A 16449-nucleotide genomic window follows, 5' to 3' on the forward strand; every position below is an offset into this window, starting at 1 on the left:
AGTATCTTATAAATATTATACTTTTTTTCTTATCATTTTTTTTTTAATTTTAACAAAATCGAGTTTTTTCCGGACTACGATATATCGTTTTCGAGCATTTCGTGAAACAATACTTATTATAGTTTCCAAGCCGGCCAATGGAAAATATCAGCGTTGTAAGACTACAGAATCGATCAGAACGAAAAAGGCTTCGTGGCTCGCGTTGGAAAACTGTGCGCTTTCGTTGTCTCTTATTGGTAGCTGGCGGCTAGCCAGCGAAGCTTTTCCACAATCCCTTTTCCGAGCCAAGCGCCGAAGACAACGCTGGCCGTAAGTCAATTATAGGATGGTAAAGAGAGATAATAGAAAATCGGCGCGAGAGCCGCAATGGGCAAAGGATAAATGAAACAATGTAATGTTAAAAATCAATGTATCAATACGCAAAGTTAATTGATAATTAGCAAACGAAATAAACTTGTAAGTAATAAATTGACACACAATGATTATAACATAAGAAAAATAATAAAAAAGAATGCGAACATATTTGCAGATAAATCGAAAATTTGAAATAATACCGTGATCGAAAGTTATATAAGATTTACCACGGATTTTGCCTTACACATCTTTCTGTGTGTGGTTCACGGTCTCGTTACATTTTTATCGAAAATGAGAAAATTGGACTCGAACCCGAGCGCGGTTTAAAAGAATGGCGCGTTCTCCGGGGAGCCCACCCGTAAAAGTCCGAGAAGTTTCCTCATGGCTCCATAGTGGAGGGCAGTAAACTTCATTTTCGGACATGGGTCGATTTGCACCACGGCCCAGAGCTTTCGCGGCGGGAGACGCAAATAACCGCAGATCAATTAAGAGCCAGAAGAAGAAACCGAAGAGACAGCCGCAGAGGAAACGTGGCCAGGAATGAGAAAAGATCGTCGGAAGGACGCGATGGAACGGTCGTGAGAAACGGTGAAAGGTTTTGCCGGCTGGCGGAACAGAACGGCCGCCAGCTAATATCGCGAGAAATACTGTTATAGCCGCTAATATTTCGCGCAAAACTTCCAACAGTCGACGTCTGCCTCGGGAAATCTCCTTATAGTTGGATTCTTCGTCGAAAGGGTTGCAACTAATGCTCCTTTTCGCTCTCTCACATTCCCTCCCCCCCCCCTCCTCCTCCTCTCGCTCGCCCTCGCAGTATCTATTTCCTCGGTAATTCGCACGGTTCTCCACTGTACCCCACGATGTTGTACAATTCCCGTAGGAAATTTGGCTCAAACGAGGGCGCTTGAGCGAAACGTAAGAAGTATTTAAGCTACTGCGGAGCGTATCTTCAGCACGATAAATATACAGACCGATGCGTAATCTACTTTGAATTGATTGCATTATACGACTCGTGAAGGAGCGAGTGATCATTTGCAACCTCTGATAAAGATATTCCCATGTCGGAACACCTGCGCGCCGTCGCCAGACAATTTCGTCTCGCGCATCGAAATTTTCGCTTTTATCATACGGTCGTTCGCCGCTATTTCGGTCAGCAACTAATATCGCAAGAAATACTGTTATTGCCGCTAATATATCGCGCAAAACTTTCCGACATCGAGGCCTGCCTCGAGAAATCTCGTTATAACTGGTTCCCGGAGAAGGGTTGCGCGAGCGACACCGTCTCCTCCATCTCCTCTCTCGTTTCCAGCCTCTCTTTCTCCCTTATTCCTCCTCTCACCCCCGTGTAATTCACGTCGGCCCGTGTTCCAGAGCTTCGCTGGAAAATTCACGATGAGGAGCCGAAGAAGAATCCTCCTCCTAAAATTATTGTTGCCTCATAACTTCCACCTTCGCTGCTCTCCTTATGTAGAGAATTATATACTTTGCGGATATTGCTCTCGACATGGTATATGCTTGTAATATGTTTTGTAGTATGTGGTTGGGGAAAGTAACATAAAGGCTACAATCTTACTGACGCGAATGTATTATATATTCGCTTGTGATAAAGAAAAATATTTTGTGAAAGGGATTTGCGTGAATCCAGAATAATTTCAATATCGCTGTTGCATTAGGGAAGAGTTGCGTAACGGGTCTCTTTTTAAATCGTATACTTCTTCGATATTTTACATTTTTATTTACATTTCAATATAGCAGCATTTATTGATGTAAATTGATAAATGTGACGTAAATGATAGAGAGAGATAAAAATTTAAACAGGTAACGTTTTAAAAAATTAGGTACAATTTAGGTGATATCAATTTTTGACTAGTTTGTGTAATTAATAATAATGTAAATAATGCAATTTTGCAATTTTATGCTAAATATTTACATTTTTATAAAACAAAGATTTATTGTAGAATATTTTATATTTATTGCATATACATATTATGTATATTCATACGTTCTCATTTTTTAATTATTATTATTATATATTATTATTTTGATCCTTTTTTAAATAAGTTATAAATATTTTTAAACAATTTAGGAGCTAGGTACATGATTCAGGCGACTAGTTGCGTTGCTTAATGTCTCAGCATGTTGCAAAAAAAAAAATTAATTTCTTACTGATGAAAGATTAAACATTGTAGTAGATTTGTGAAACATTAAGCTACAATTATCAGCGTTTATTTATATCAGTACCAAATGAGAGATGTGAAGGAATAACTTGATTAGTACAGATTCGGCAACCCTCCCTTATTAATTTTCTTACTTAACGCGTTATTTTCTCTCGTTAAGATTAATTTCTATATTGTCTTTTTTATGTTATCGAAATGGACTTTTTCCGGTTCTCGTCCTTTCTCGAAATTCATTTCGGGCTTATCTCGTGGCGAAGGATGAGCACATTTTATCTTAATGTAGACCAGAACTCGTCGAAAAGGAGCTCCCGACGAAAGCTCTCTCTTGCTTGGCTTCCGCCGTTAGGTAACTTTTATAATCCGCGTTCCCCTTAATCGGGAAGTTCCTTTTGGAAAGACTTTATCTTCTTACCGGGTCTCTCTTCCGGAGAGGATTTTAAACGATACTATCCCATACATTTTACGCCGTTTCTTTCACGGGTAAAAGCGGAAAGGAAAGAAAATGGAGTCGGGTGTCATGGCAGAGCCCGTCCCGATAACTTTTAAACATAACTTTCTTTATGAACTCACAACGACGACTACTGCCAACTTTTCTCGCTACAGATTAAAAAAAAAAACAAACCCGATTTTCTACGAAAATGTTTAAAGGTATACGAATTTATTTTATTATCTCGCGCCTAGCCTGCAAATTTTTTATAAGATGAAAATATTTCCTCGTGAAATATGACTTCTCTAACTGTAATAACGGCAATTTCGAAGCTGCAAGATGGCGTTTTACCGCGACATACTTCGAAATTACGTGCCATTTTCTCAAATTACTGTTCGCCGAAGCGCGAGTAACATGGCATTACCTGGACTTTGTACGGTACTACAAGTCATTACGTGTCGTCACGAGCGTATACAGGATCAAAGGCTCGTTTCGCGTGTAATCGAACCAGGCTCCTTTCTCCTGCGACACGATCGCGTTGTAACGCGCCCTTAACTGTCCATCCTCCCTCGTACATTACGTTCTTACTGTGTGGTTCTCGTTATAATTATTGAACCTAATGCATAATGCTTTTCTCCTCGTACTTGCGAAATGTTAGCACTTAAAATTTATCTGGCAAATTACTCAAGTAATTGAATTTATCCGACAGTGGACTCAAACGTGCTTCAGTAGCGTATTCATAAATAATATCCGCTATCGTTTAAGATCACTTAAACGAGAGAGAGAGAGAGAGAGAGAGAGAGAGAGAGAGAGAGAAGGGGAGGAGAGAGGGAAGTCTCATGTAATGCCGACGTTTCCTACGTGGTCGGTAAAAGTCGTGGCGTCGTAAAGGGCTGGAAAAGTCGGTGGCTGATAGTTAAAAGGATTAGTCGAGCCGCAAGCGACCGGGGACGGGGGATTGACTGGTGAAAATTTCACCAGGACCGGTTGCAATATCGCTTTTACGGGTGCACGGTAAAACCGAAAGATGCCTCTAAGACCGTCGTAGCGGGCGTACGTGCTGCTCGATGGGCATTAAGGGGTTAAGGTGCGCGAGACGCCAGACGTACCTACGGACGGACAAACGAAGCCGTTGGGGTGGCTTGTCTGATGGGGATGCAGGTGGCGAGGGTCAAAAACACCTTACCGAGAAATATCCACGACAAGACCACAGCGGGCGAAACGGGCGGTCGTAAAACGCTAGACCCAGGATAAGTGGCGGGAAGATGGGATGAGGTTCTTAGGCGACAATATGTTTTCCCGCGGCGAAACCACCGTCGAGAATAAATCACCCCCTTACCTGTAAGCCCACGGGGAAGAGCGCGTTAACCGTAATCGATGGGTATGGATTATGTAATTTTATTCTATTTGTCCTGGAAAAGGGAGATTTAATTGAGCTGTACGCGTTTACGCATGGTGAACTAATCTGCAACGCTACCTTAATAAATTTGTAACGCGCAGATTTACTCGAGGCGTGTACGTCGACCGTAAAGCAAGATACGGGAAAAGTGAAAAAGTCTGGACGTAAAGTAGTTGGAGCAATACGGAGCCATGGGCAACTTGGTGCGAACTCGACGACGCGAGGATTAAGAAAAAGCCGAAAAGGGGTGAATTAATCTGTAACGCATATACCGTCGCCAGTAGTAGAGGTGTGCGAAAGCTCTGACACAGGTCGATGTGTTACGTCTCGCGAAGAACAATACAAAAAAAAAACATTCATCTAGAAATAGGGAAAGAGGAAGTAAGACGATCTTAAATTTTTCCTAACTTTAAAAAATATTAATCTATATTTTCAGACTTATTAAAATATTGTCATCGTTTGTAAGAAATTAATTAAATCAATTAACATTTTTCAAAATTTAGATTAAATATGTATCAATTTTGTCTTCTTTATTTTAATTTAGAAGATTACGAGAATTAAATTATTCATTATTATAAAGTGTCTTTAATGAGTTGAGCATTAGTTCTTCATATATTGTAATAATTATCAGCTTAGAAAAATTAATAATCCGTTACTTTTATTTACTTCGTCATCTTATTACTTTTTTTGTTTTATCGAACGCTATGGTCTTTTCTGGCGAGCCGCGGCTTAGGCCAACACACGCCAATCACCGGGGGTCTACTTTGTGGACAAGGGATACGATCGGAAAATAGAAAATCGCCGCGACGCGCACGAGTGGAAAAGCCCACGGACTCGGCCGGCGACACGTACTGCTCTTTTCCATCGCGGGCGTACTAAAGTCTTAACGGGACACCGTAAAATTGCGATTTATCGTCCCTCGATATAAAAATAAATTATGGTGTCCCATTATTTTTCGCGTACCGCGAGAGAAGTCCCGCGTACCGTCGGCAAGACACGTAGCGTATAAGTCGTCGTGCTTGCTCAGACTCGAATCGATAGCTCGCGGCCGCGATAGGGATATTCAAGGGTACTTTGTCGGAATTCTCGGGGTGCGATTTATGTGGGTTTTACGCTACGCGCTCCTCGTAAAGTTCCCTTTAATTCTCCACCCACTCTTCTGGTGTCGGAAGCACATAGTGTGTATTCGGTATTGATGATTTTTATGGAACGGTACACAATATCGCGCGAAAAATTATCGCGCTATTACGACACTTCAAACGAGACAAAACTTTACGTGTGCTTTTCCGCGTTTTTTTTCCCCCCGACTAATTCGACGTGTCTCCTCCAACTTCTTCCATAAAGCGATAGTGAATCGGGACGGTCAGCTGTGCGAATTTCGAGAAGTTTTCGATAAAACTGCCGCCTGCTGGAATCCAGCCATGGGAATCATTAGGAGTACATATGTCAGACTCGGGTGGCGTCGCGACGCCGCGAAGGGAGGGACCAAATAGGAAAAAACGACATTCGAACTTGGCTCATTACGGCGGTACGGTTTTTGATCTAAATGCGAATCTAACGAGGACACTGCGTGCTCATCGAGGGGAAAACCCCATAATTTTCGTCGCGAAGCTTCACTTACGGGATCCGCCATAAGTGAAAAGAATCGCTAAGAATTGTGCAGCATGGTATTTTACATTTAAGACTTTTCACACACAAGGACTTGTATTTAATCAAAATCGGTATGCAATCGAGAAAAATATTAAAGAAAGAACATCGAAAATAATAAAACAGTCATTGTTTCCAATAAGAAACGAGAAATTAATAGCAGACATTTGAATTGTAATTTATAAAGGTTATCAGAATAATATTCTGGTATGTTATTTGGAACTAATGGGTCTTAATTTGCATCAATTATCTGGACGACTTCCTCTACATATCTCGACTAACAATAACACGAATTTCTCGCTTATGTCGCTACGTACGCTACTAACGGATCAATAACTCGGGCCGTTAGACAGTGACGAATAGCTTTGTGCCAGTATCTTACAAAGGCAGTTCCGGCTTTTGTTTTGGTTTTTAATATGTTCTCCCACATATTTTCATACGATATTTTTTGTACAACTACGCGAAAACAAATACCTAGGATAGTCAAGGATTTGACGGAGAACAAGCCGCTTTTATCACGAAAAATTCCACATTTGTGTTTTGGAAACAAAGAATTACTTTTTGGTAGGCGAATATTTTCTAATTAAATCAGTGGTTTATTTAATATTAGTGGTAAATTAAATATTACTGTAATTATTAGACTCGGTTGTACAATTAGATAAGTTACATTTCAGAACTAATCGCAAGATAAGAACGTGTACGATATTTAAAATTACATTTTCAAACCCCTTTTTTTCTTGTATATCTTTCCATCTGCTTGCGATAGATGTGTCGTTTCATGAAAGCGTTATTATACTGGGTGTTCTCACTTTTAATTAAATCACCCATTGCATCAGCAAATGGCAATGAGAGAAGTAGCCGCCGTTGTACGGTCTGGACGAAACGAGCTGAAAAATAGAATACCTTTTCCGCCACCGGAAAATACATTTTAAATATGTAACGAACCAGTAGCTAATTAAATTAAAATTTTTGATGCTGACACCGTCACGCTTTGTGGAGAAACTCTGCAATGTTACAACAGGCTGACTGACACGAGATATTAAATTTAATTTCCTTAAAGTACCACTAACAAAAATTAATTATAATTGAGAGATATAATATTATTTTCACGTTAAATTTCTATATTTTTGTATTTTTATGTTATTTCGAATATCATTCTCTTGAAACATTTATATTCGTTGTAAAATTTCTTAGCTATTCGAATGGTTGTTGAATATTTCGATCATCAGTATAAATTATCCTTAGAACGGCACAGCAGCAAACAGTTTGAGCAGTGAAATGTCCTAGACGGAAAGAGGCTGAAGGTTCGAACAGTCCGCTGCCACCCCGCGAATTTAATGAACACTTATTCATATTCATTGTACGTACCTTTACACGTGCCATAAAGCACGGACTGACGCTTTAAACGCTACATCGTTCCGGTACAGAGCTCGTATGTTAAAACGCATTATTCGACCCCCGGTCCAGCCGAGGTTCGGCCGTTACCACTGAACAGATTTTATTGTCGCCCGCGCATCGCATCGGCGCCATCAAACTGTCGCGTCGCGCTTGAGTAATAAAATATCGTCTCCGTCATCTCTGCCGTTAAAGTCCTCTCTACAACATCATGCGTCACAGGAATTTCGATTTTGCCGAGCGATCTTTATGGGCGCGAGTTGGCTGGAATGGGATACTCCGTCATCGTTGAGTTTCTTCTCCGTAGCTTCTGGCGCCTTGAAAGAAACGATGTACTACATTGCTTCATTCCCATGCGACCTGTGGCTTGGAAAATTATTCTTGGAATATTTTTGTTAAAATTATCAAGACACGTTTCAAAATTCACGCGCAAATTTCCTCCGTTCTCAAATTAAAGTTTTAAAGTTATTAACCACAAAAGTGCTCAACGCTAGATGCTTAAACGCTGAAATGTTTATATTCTACAAAAAAAAAAAAAAAGAAGCAAACGCGAGTATCTCGATGCACGCAGGTGCAGACAAAAACCAAGTTAATTGCGAGCTCGGCAAACAGCGCCTGTGTTGCGTTTCTCGGAATTTCTCCAGAATGATCACACGGGCCGGCGAGACACGGGGAAAATTCTTCATGTAAATGTTTTTCATTTTCTCGCGCTCGTTAAGAAAACCTCGAGCGTAACTCGTACGGCATGTGTGTGGCTCAGGCGAAGGCAATCGGTCTTTTCAATCTCTTTTCAATCGTCGCGGCGTTTTCCACGATGATTACTTAGATTGGCTTCCCCGAAGAGTATGTAAAACCTACGCATTTGCTCAGTAGTTTTCTTTCTTTGTCCGAGACCAGACTCGTTCAGCGATTCCTTCAACGATCGCGCGAATGACGTGTGTATATACGTATATATACCCGGAAAATATAGTTCGGCGTCGAGGCGCTTAGACGTGCCGGCGCCATTCACGTGCGGCGCCGCACGCAACCCCTAAGTGCTATTAGCCGCGCCATATCAACCCTTCTCCTTTCGTCTCCGGAGACCTAATCGGCCCTCCACGGCCGGCCGTAACCCTTTCATACACTCGTTGTTATCCACTTCTCCCGATAACGTCAAACGGTCATCGCCTGCTCGTCAATGGAGGCAGCAGAGCCATAATCTTGTTGCATAGACTAGGACGTGTTTTATCTAAAATATGCTACTGTCCGCAAGGAAAGAATGTATGCATATTTTTCATATTTTGTCTGTTATTTACCTCAATTTTTACGAGTAGAAAAAATCAAAACTAACTGTCAAATTCTACCTTAAAAGAAAATTTTAAAAAATATCGCTCCGAATAATACTATTTTTACTTTTATTTTGCCTATTAAAAAACATTGACAATTTTTACAAATGTTTTTATTTATTAAAATATCGTTCTTTAAATTGTAACAACTTATAAATGATTTTAACTTTTTAATTTATATTTTAAGTAATTTATTGCGCAAAGTTACATTAAAATGAATATATTAGACAATTATTCGTGCTTCTGCGAATATTAAAAATGAGAGACTAGAAGCCACATCTATTATTCAGGTTTCCAGTGCTGCTGATTGAACCCGGGTAATTTTCCTGCAATACGCTCGCGTGGAATTGCGAAATAAGGTTGCAACGTGAATAAGAGATCGCCGTGCCGTAGAACGCGAGCCGAAAAATCTTGACCTTACCGTCTCTCCGCCGCCATCTTGCGCACATCGTTAAGCTTAACGACCGCTTTCAGAATTGCCACGGCCTTTTTTCGCCATAACGAGACGCGGCACTTGGTTCTTCGCACCCCATTCTCCATGGTTTTCCGTGCGAGAGACATTTAAGTCCGTAACTCCATTGTTATGGGAAGGGGGTAGTGCCGCGCGGCGGGATGAAGCGAGGAAACTTTAACTTCTACGCTTCGCATAATCGCGCACTGGAGAAATCGATTAACCGTTTGAATTTTGCGATAAGAACTCGAGTGTACGCATCAACCTTATTTTCGTAACCACCTTTTACTGCAATGCGCCATACACTTTCATCTAGTTAATAAAATGCTCTAAAATATCTTTTTCGTCTCTGGATTATTGCTTTGTATCATATTATGTTTCTCATAAGATAAAAAAAGTGCATAATTTTATTTAGAATTCGTGCGTATTCGCGGTACTCATTCGTCGAACTCGACCGTGAAAAGAAAATCGTCTAAGAACGAAAGTGGCGGGATAACAAACGGTCGGTTTCACCGATCGAACTTTGCCATCGTTCGCTCGGCACGCGCCCTTTGTTCGCGGAACAGCGAAGGGGGAGGGGGAGGAGAAAAGGAATGGGGGTCGGTTGTTCCGCGTCTATGAAACTTAATATTCCGTAGGAAGGATTTACGTGAGGACGTCGACGGTAAGAAGAAAAGCGCACGGTAAAAAACCCACCCTCACCTCCGTCAGCTTTACCTACACTCGCTCGAGCAATCGATAGGGTGACTCATCGAGGGCGGTGACAGAGCTTTTTGCCCCTCTACGCCTTCCTCCACTCTCTATCTTTTTCTGTTTCTTGCCTTCCTTGCCTGCAGCACTCTTCTCCATCCACCGTAAACTTCGTTCTTTCGCCCTTGCTCGCTTCCGGCTCGCTCTTTCCCTCTTATCCCTCCCCTCCCCCCTCCTCTCCTAGGGAAGCTTGTCCAAACTTTAAAACTTTCCGCAGCAGCCCACTTTTCGGTCGGACTTCGGTGTGTGCGGATTCCTTCGGGGCGACGAAATAACGGGACGCATCCCAAAGTATGCAACTGCAACTGCGCCTGTGCACTTTTGCCCGGAGCACCGCGAACTGGAACGCGAGCAGTTTTGCCCGCAGCCAATTTGTACCGTCTGTACCCCGATTCGATTCAGCTCTTTGCGGAAAGTCACGTTTCCGTCTAAGACTTTTCTTGCTAAAATCTAGTAAAACATCTATTTTATTTATTACTTTGCTATTTTTAATTAAATAGTAATACAGGGAAAGAACAATTTTGCTAAAGTATTTAAAAATTAGCTGCGTGTGCGAATACAATTATGACAATAATTTTTTTTGAACCATTAAAATAATTACGAAGAAAATTTAAGCATGACGAGCAAATCTGTAAAAAATGTTGACGTCCTAGCAATCAATTTGACTATTTTACATAATTATTTTGATAGTCTAGCAAAATTATTTTCATATCTGCATCCAGCTAAATTTTTGACAAAAAATCCTTTTCATATAGCAATATTAAGTTTTCAGCTTCTGAACGTTTGTATCTCAAATGTTATAACAATAACGCAATTAGATGTACATGCACTTTACTCGTTGATAAACAATTTTCCATTTGCTGTGCAAAGTTGTTTAATCCAAACAAAATTCACAAGCGCGGAATTCGCTCTCACAAATGAATTCCGGAACATCCCGTGACATAACTTCGAACACTGCCCGCATTTCCGGTGTTATCCTTGCCGCTCTTAATTGTCTCGTACGCGTAGCCCTTTCCGCGATTCTAACAGGCGTTCAAACTTTAAACTGCTTCATTTCACGCGACATAACGAGACATGTTCGTGGAACAACGCTACGCTGTCGCTTCATAACGTTTCGTAACAGGTAGCCTGCGAATCTCTCGCCCGCAACCGATTCTCATTAGAAAACCTCTGCCTTTCCGTTGATCCGACGATTTTCCATTTTAATCTCGTATTATATTGGGAAATATACAAAACTTTTGCAAGATAAAAGGTTCATATAAAAGTCGGAACGTCTTACAATTCAAATTCTATTTTTAGCGGCGCGTGTAGAATTTAAATTTTAGACGCAGGTTTATTGCGAAAATATTCTCGGACGTTTCCAATGAAATCTGTATAGAATTTTTGTATGCTTCATGTGTTACTGTTTTTCTCCCGTTAAGCGGGAAGAAAAGTAGCATTTCGAAGATATAGGCGACCGAGTGACGAAGTAAATTCAAAGATATGTGACAAAGTTATATTTTATCCAAAGGAAAACTTCTTACGTTACGGAACTCGTTAAACGCGTCCAAGCGGCCAATTTTTATTTCCGTCTCCCATTTTATTCGCCTCCTTCAGACACAACGCGCGTCTGGTCGCGCCACGTGAGAGATTTTTTAAGATGGGATTTTAACGAGCACGTAGGGTATTTTTCAGAGTCTTCCTTCTCGCCAGTCGCCTTAATACTTTTCGCTCAGCTCCTCTCGCGCATCGGACGTGCTCCCGAACTTTAAAACACATCCCGCGCCGTACAAACCCCTCTCTCCGCGTGCCAGGATTTTTACACGACAAAAATAACGAGATGCATTCAGTCGAGTGCAGTCGCCGCCCGCACGTATCTGTAACGAGCACATGGCGGCGGAATGTCGCCAGACAATTTGTCGGCCCTTTCGCTGATTCGTTTATTCTTTTTCTTCGATTTCGTTTTATTACGTGGCCACCTGTCAAATTTCTCGCAAATTACAAATCCTCGTCAAACACTAACGAACTTTCGAAAAAGGGGCATGTTGATTTTTGTAAATAAAAGTTTAATTGAATTCACGGTTAAAAGTTGTACCGTGTGTGCGAGGAGTATTTTTTATAAATTGAAATGGTGCAATAAAAAATAAACATGAGGATATTTTTAAATATTTTGCAAGTAGTATGTGTAAAACATGTTTACAAGACACATTTTATTTTATAAACGAGTGATTAAAATTATAGTAACTCGTGGAATATCGTGTAATTAAACTTTTAGTTTCCCTTGTATAACGCGCACGTACAGTAATTGTTACGGTTGCAAATATAAACTTCATAAAGCATTCTTTTATTAATTACTGCATTTAGTGTAGCGGAGTATTGCATATCATAAAATAATTACGTAATTAAATAGTCTTTTAATTGTTAAACGGTTTTTCCAACACTTCAACGAATAATAAATTTATAGCGTTACATGAATTACACGAACAATTGCTACTCTCGAAAATTAAACAATAATATTAAGATATGAAGAAAATACGATTTTAGTCAATTAATTAACTCTTCACGAAAAGGAACACTTTAATAACATGTTTGCTCCTTGTCTGTATCGAACAAAGAAAAATTCAAAGTAACAAGATGATTAATTTTTGCAAAGTTTTGATCGATTAGCGAAGGGGAGGCGTCTCCGCCATTTCATTGTAAACAAAATGAGCGGCGGCAATTAATCTATTAAACTAAATGATCAGTTAAGTTCCGCTTTTTTTTATATTATTAACTTTCATGAAGGAAGTTCGTATTTTTCACCGCGTAACTCGTTTACCGCCGTTTCATGTGCAACAAGTTAATAGGCTTTTTTTGCGACCGTACGCTAACCCGACCCTCGAAAAAAAAAAAATAAATAAAAGGGAAGATCGTTACGTGTGCGCGAACGTTATTTGAATGACAGAACGTATCGACGCGGATGATGAGAGTGCATTGCTCGTTCGCTTCTCGAATCGCAGATTCGCGATTGGTATTTACGTCGCGATCGTGGCTACCATAAACGCGAAACTATGGTGTTTATTGACGATGCCGAGCGAACGCGGACCGAATGAACATTCGCAAATTCACGTTCCCCCGCATCTGTCTGCGACTTTACAACATCACATCAGTTACATACATGTTTTTCCGAGCCGTGAAATTTTCTATTTCCCCTGCGCGAAAGAAACAAAAAGCTCATAATTTTCTGACTCCGATGTACTATTTATATTTAATTCAAAGGGGAAATTTTTTTTCCCGTTAAAATTCTCGCGTTTCTCAGGTACAGAATTGATAGTACGAAATGGAACAGAACATTGCGGTATTTTTAGTTCGGCCTATCAGCTTCGCGCCGCGAGTCACTCCGGATGAAAAAGAGGCTCCTTTCGAAAGCGAGGAGTTTTAGGCTTTACGGTGGCCGAGTCGATAGCAGCTGGCGCGAGCGAGACGAATAGACGTAGGTACCAGATAGGTAGAATTGCGGACGGAAGAAAGGAAGGAAGGAAGGGACAAAGGAGGCCAAGGAGAGAGATTCAGCTCCGGATCCCCCGCACACGTTTGCTTTGCGCGCTCGCCGAGCGTACGTATAGCGGCGTACGATAAGCCGCCTCTCTAGCCGATTATTTCGCGAGAGTATCGCCGAGTATCGGCCCGAGCTATTCCGCCAACATGACAGCCGCACACAGACCAGCATGGACTCGCTTTGTCGGCTCCTGTGCAACGTCGTTCTCGCCGTTGTCGTCTTTCTCAGGATTATCAGTGAGTAAGCGCGAGTAGCGCGGAACATCGATCGGGGTGGATCGTTTGAATGATGACGGAGGCGCTTGATGACGAAACGGATCGAGGCCTCCTCGAAGCGAAAGAGCTATTTTTCGTTGGATTTTTCGGTTGTGCCGATAGCTACGCCAACTAAAACGAACTTGTACGAGCAATCATAATAGCCGCGCGATGTAAATGCCTGCGGTCGGCGGGGGCTCCGTATTAACCGGCGAGGTGTACTCCACCGCCCCAATATTAACCGCGCTGAATAAATTTTATTAGTATTCCGTGCGAGTTACCCCGCGCGAAGATAGTCGGAATATCGGATAACCGCGGCTGCGGCAGTATTTAACTTGGCTATCTATCCCGGGCGAGCTTAAAGCTTTAACGCTCGTGCCCATTACTCTCCTCGCGCCGCCGGATAATACCTCCGCCTTCGACGATCTCCAACGACAAGCTTTCTTACCGTAATCGCCGCGCCGCGATAGATTAGCGCGAACTTAAATTGGATTCCCCGACACTCCCGGGGTGTTCGGTCTTTCGGTTTTTCGCGAGGGCCACACAGCCGAACTTCCAAGCATTTGTCATGCGGGCAAGCGGCTCTCGCAATTTCTCGACGCTTATGCGCGTCTCTTCCGTTATATCTGGAATTCGATTCATCAAACGTGAAACGATGCCCGTCTCTCGCCGTCTCTTCTACATTTCGTAATGTTAAAACGGCGAGAGACGCGTTCATTCCGATATTGGAGAAGAGAGAGAAAGAGGGAGGGAGGGTAGGAGGGAGGGAGAGAGTGTGGCGGTCGACCGCGTATCGATATCGCGTATCGGGGCGACCTTTGGCGACGTCCCATGCATGCGCCGACGGCCGCGGTCGATCGCATCTACAACCATGGTCTTCCATAACTCTCGGAGAGCCTTGACCTTTGGCCGCTCGTTATCTGCTGGTATTTAAAGCCGCGGAATCGCGCGCGCTGTGGCGTCGCACGCGAAACAATCGGGCCGTACGAGATTTCTGCGAAGTAATGGCCGTTCTCGAGAAAACGGCACTATTTTATTACTCACGTGCAGTCACGTCAGCTAGGAAAGTCGGCGAGTCATATTACGCATGCGTTTCGCAAAATCGATGCCTAATTTCCTACGATGAGTGCGCGAATACAATTATCTCTGAGTCGCCGTGAGACAAGATAAAGATTTTTTTCAAACGCGATGTCTGTTCTCTATTGATTATTCGTTTCGTCCTTTTGTGTTTTATTTCTTCCAACATTTCCATTTGCGTGATTGAGGATTATCGTAAGAATTGCCTTGAAATTGTCTAAATAATTAATTCCATCAGTCGTTATAGCTGGGCACTTTGCATTGATAATATCTTCGATCGTTTCAGTGCATGCATAACAGTTAAGCATATATAAAAATAATATCTGGTAAACATGAAATTTGGTCTTTGAAGAAGGTAAATCAAAAGAATATAATAATACCTATAAAAATCGACATGAAGATTGTTGATCTGTTTATCCAAGACTTGCTGTTACAAAAATATCATTGAATAATTATTAATTAAATATCATACAGTTAACGAATTTTTGTATAAATTTCTTTATTTAAACTTTATTTGAATTTCCATCTTTACTGAGATTACTGGACAATTTGATGTGACAATTTTTAATTTAATTGATTTAATAGTTCCATATATCGAAATGAATATTAAAAACAAATAATTTATGAAAAGGAAAATCAACTTATTGTGCCAGTTTTAAGACCTAATTTCTCAGATGTTTATTTTTTATTTTGGTTGTGTTGCGAAGAAAGACAATTATAATTATCAGAAAATAGAAAAACTGCTATATCTGATGGAAGACATTTTTTAGTTTGCCAAATTTTTTCATTTTTATTTTTATCGAAAAATAAATGTAGATGTCAATATTGATTATCTTCTGCTTATTGTTATCTATGCATATATTGAAGAGGGTCGAAACAGAGATTAAACCCATAATTTGAAACTTCACGTCTACTTCATGATATTTTGTAATCATAAATCTTGAGTATGAACAATTTATATGTTGACTCTTTTATACGCATTATTAAATTATTTTAAAAAATAATAAAACGTACATCAAAGACAAAGTATCTTTATTTTTACGATATATCCAATAGATTACAGAATGTGACTAGATTCTAGACAGAACGTAATACACACACGTTTCCAATATATTATATCGCAAATAATTCAGATCGTTCTAACGAGATGTGTCGTTTTGTTGCAGAAAACGGCCTTCTGTCCTTCGAAAATCCCAACTACCATTTAGATCCAGCTAGGCTCGACGATGCTCTGAACAGCAATGGAAACGGCAGTTCTCTGTACGATGAATTGTATCAGGAATTGGTTGGCAGCGGTGGTAGAAGCGGCGAGGTGACCGGCGGCGGTGGTGGCGGCGTCGGCGGCGGCGGGGGAGGCGGCGGTGGAACGAGGGTGCAAGCACGCAGAACCTACGCCACATTGGATCTGGGCAGCATGGGGGTGGACGTCACCCAGGGCCCCCTCACGCAGGATTCCGTGACGGACGACGCTCCCGACAATACGGACAACCATAACCTAGGGTGAGTGCCATTAGCTCTGTCACGTTTTCCGCCTCTCTATCTCTTTCTCTCGTTGGCGTTCGATAAATGGGGTTTCTCGATGCACGCTGATAGAACGATATTGCCGCGCGTGAAAATTAAGGGCGCGATAGGACGAGTGCACGATAAAGTATCGTTTGATTTTCAACAGAGAAACG

General features: G+C 41.4%; 1 protein-coding gene across 7 annotated transcripts in view; it reads left to right on the plus strand.

Annotated features, from left to right (window-relative positions):
• Positions 1-16449, plus strand: part of LOC105838807 (protein Fe65 homolog) — a 154360-nt gene that overhangs the window by 84409 nt on the left and 53502 nt on the right. For all 7 annotated transcript variants that reach the window (XM_012684646.3, XM_012684651.3, XM_012684650.3 and 4 more), the window contains one exon: positions 15940-16273. In XM_012684646.3, coding sequence (XP_012540100.2) covers positions 15940-16273 — 334 coding nt within the window. The remainder of the gene's footprint in view (positions 1-15939; positions 16274-16449) is intronic.

This window comes from Monomorium pharaonis, chromosome 8 (assembly GCF_013373865.1).
Source record: "Monomorium pharaonis isolate MP-MQ-018 chromosome 8, ASM1337386v2, whole genome shotgun sequence".
NCBI lineage: Eukaryota > Metazoa > Arthropoda > Insecta > Hymenoptera > Formicidae > Monomorium > Monomorium pharaonis.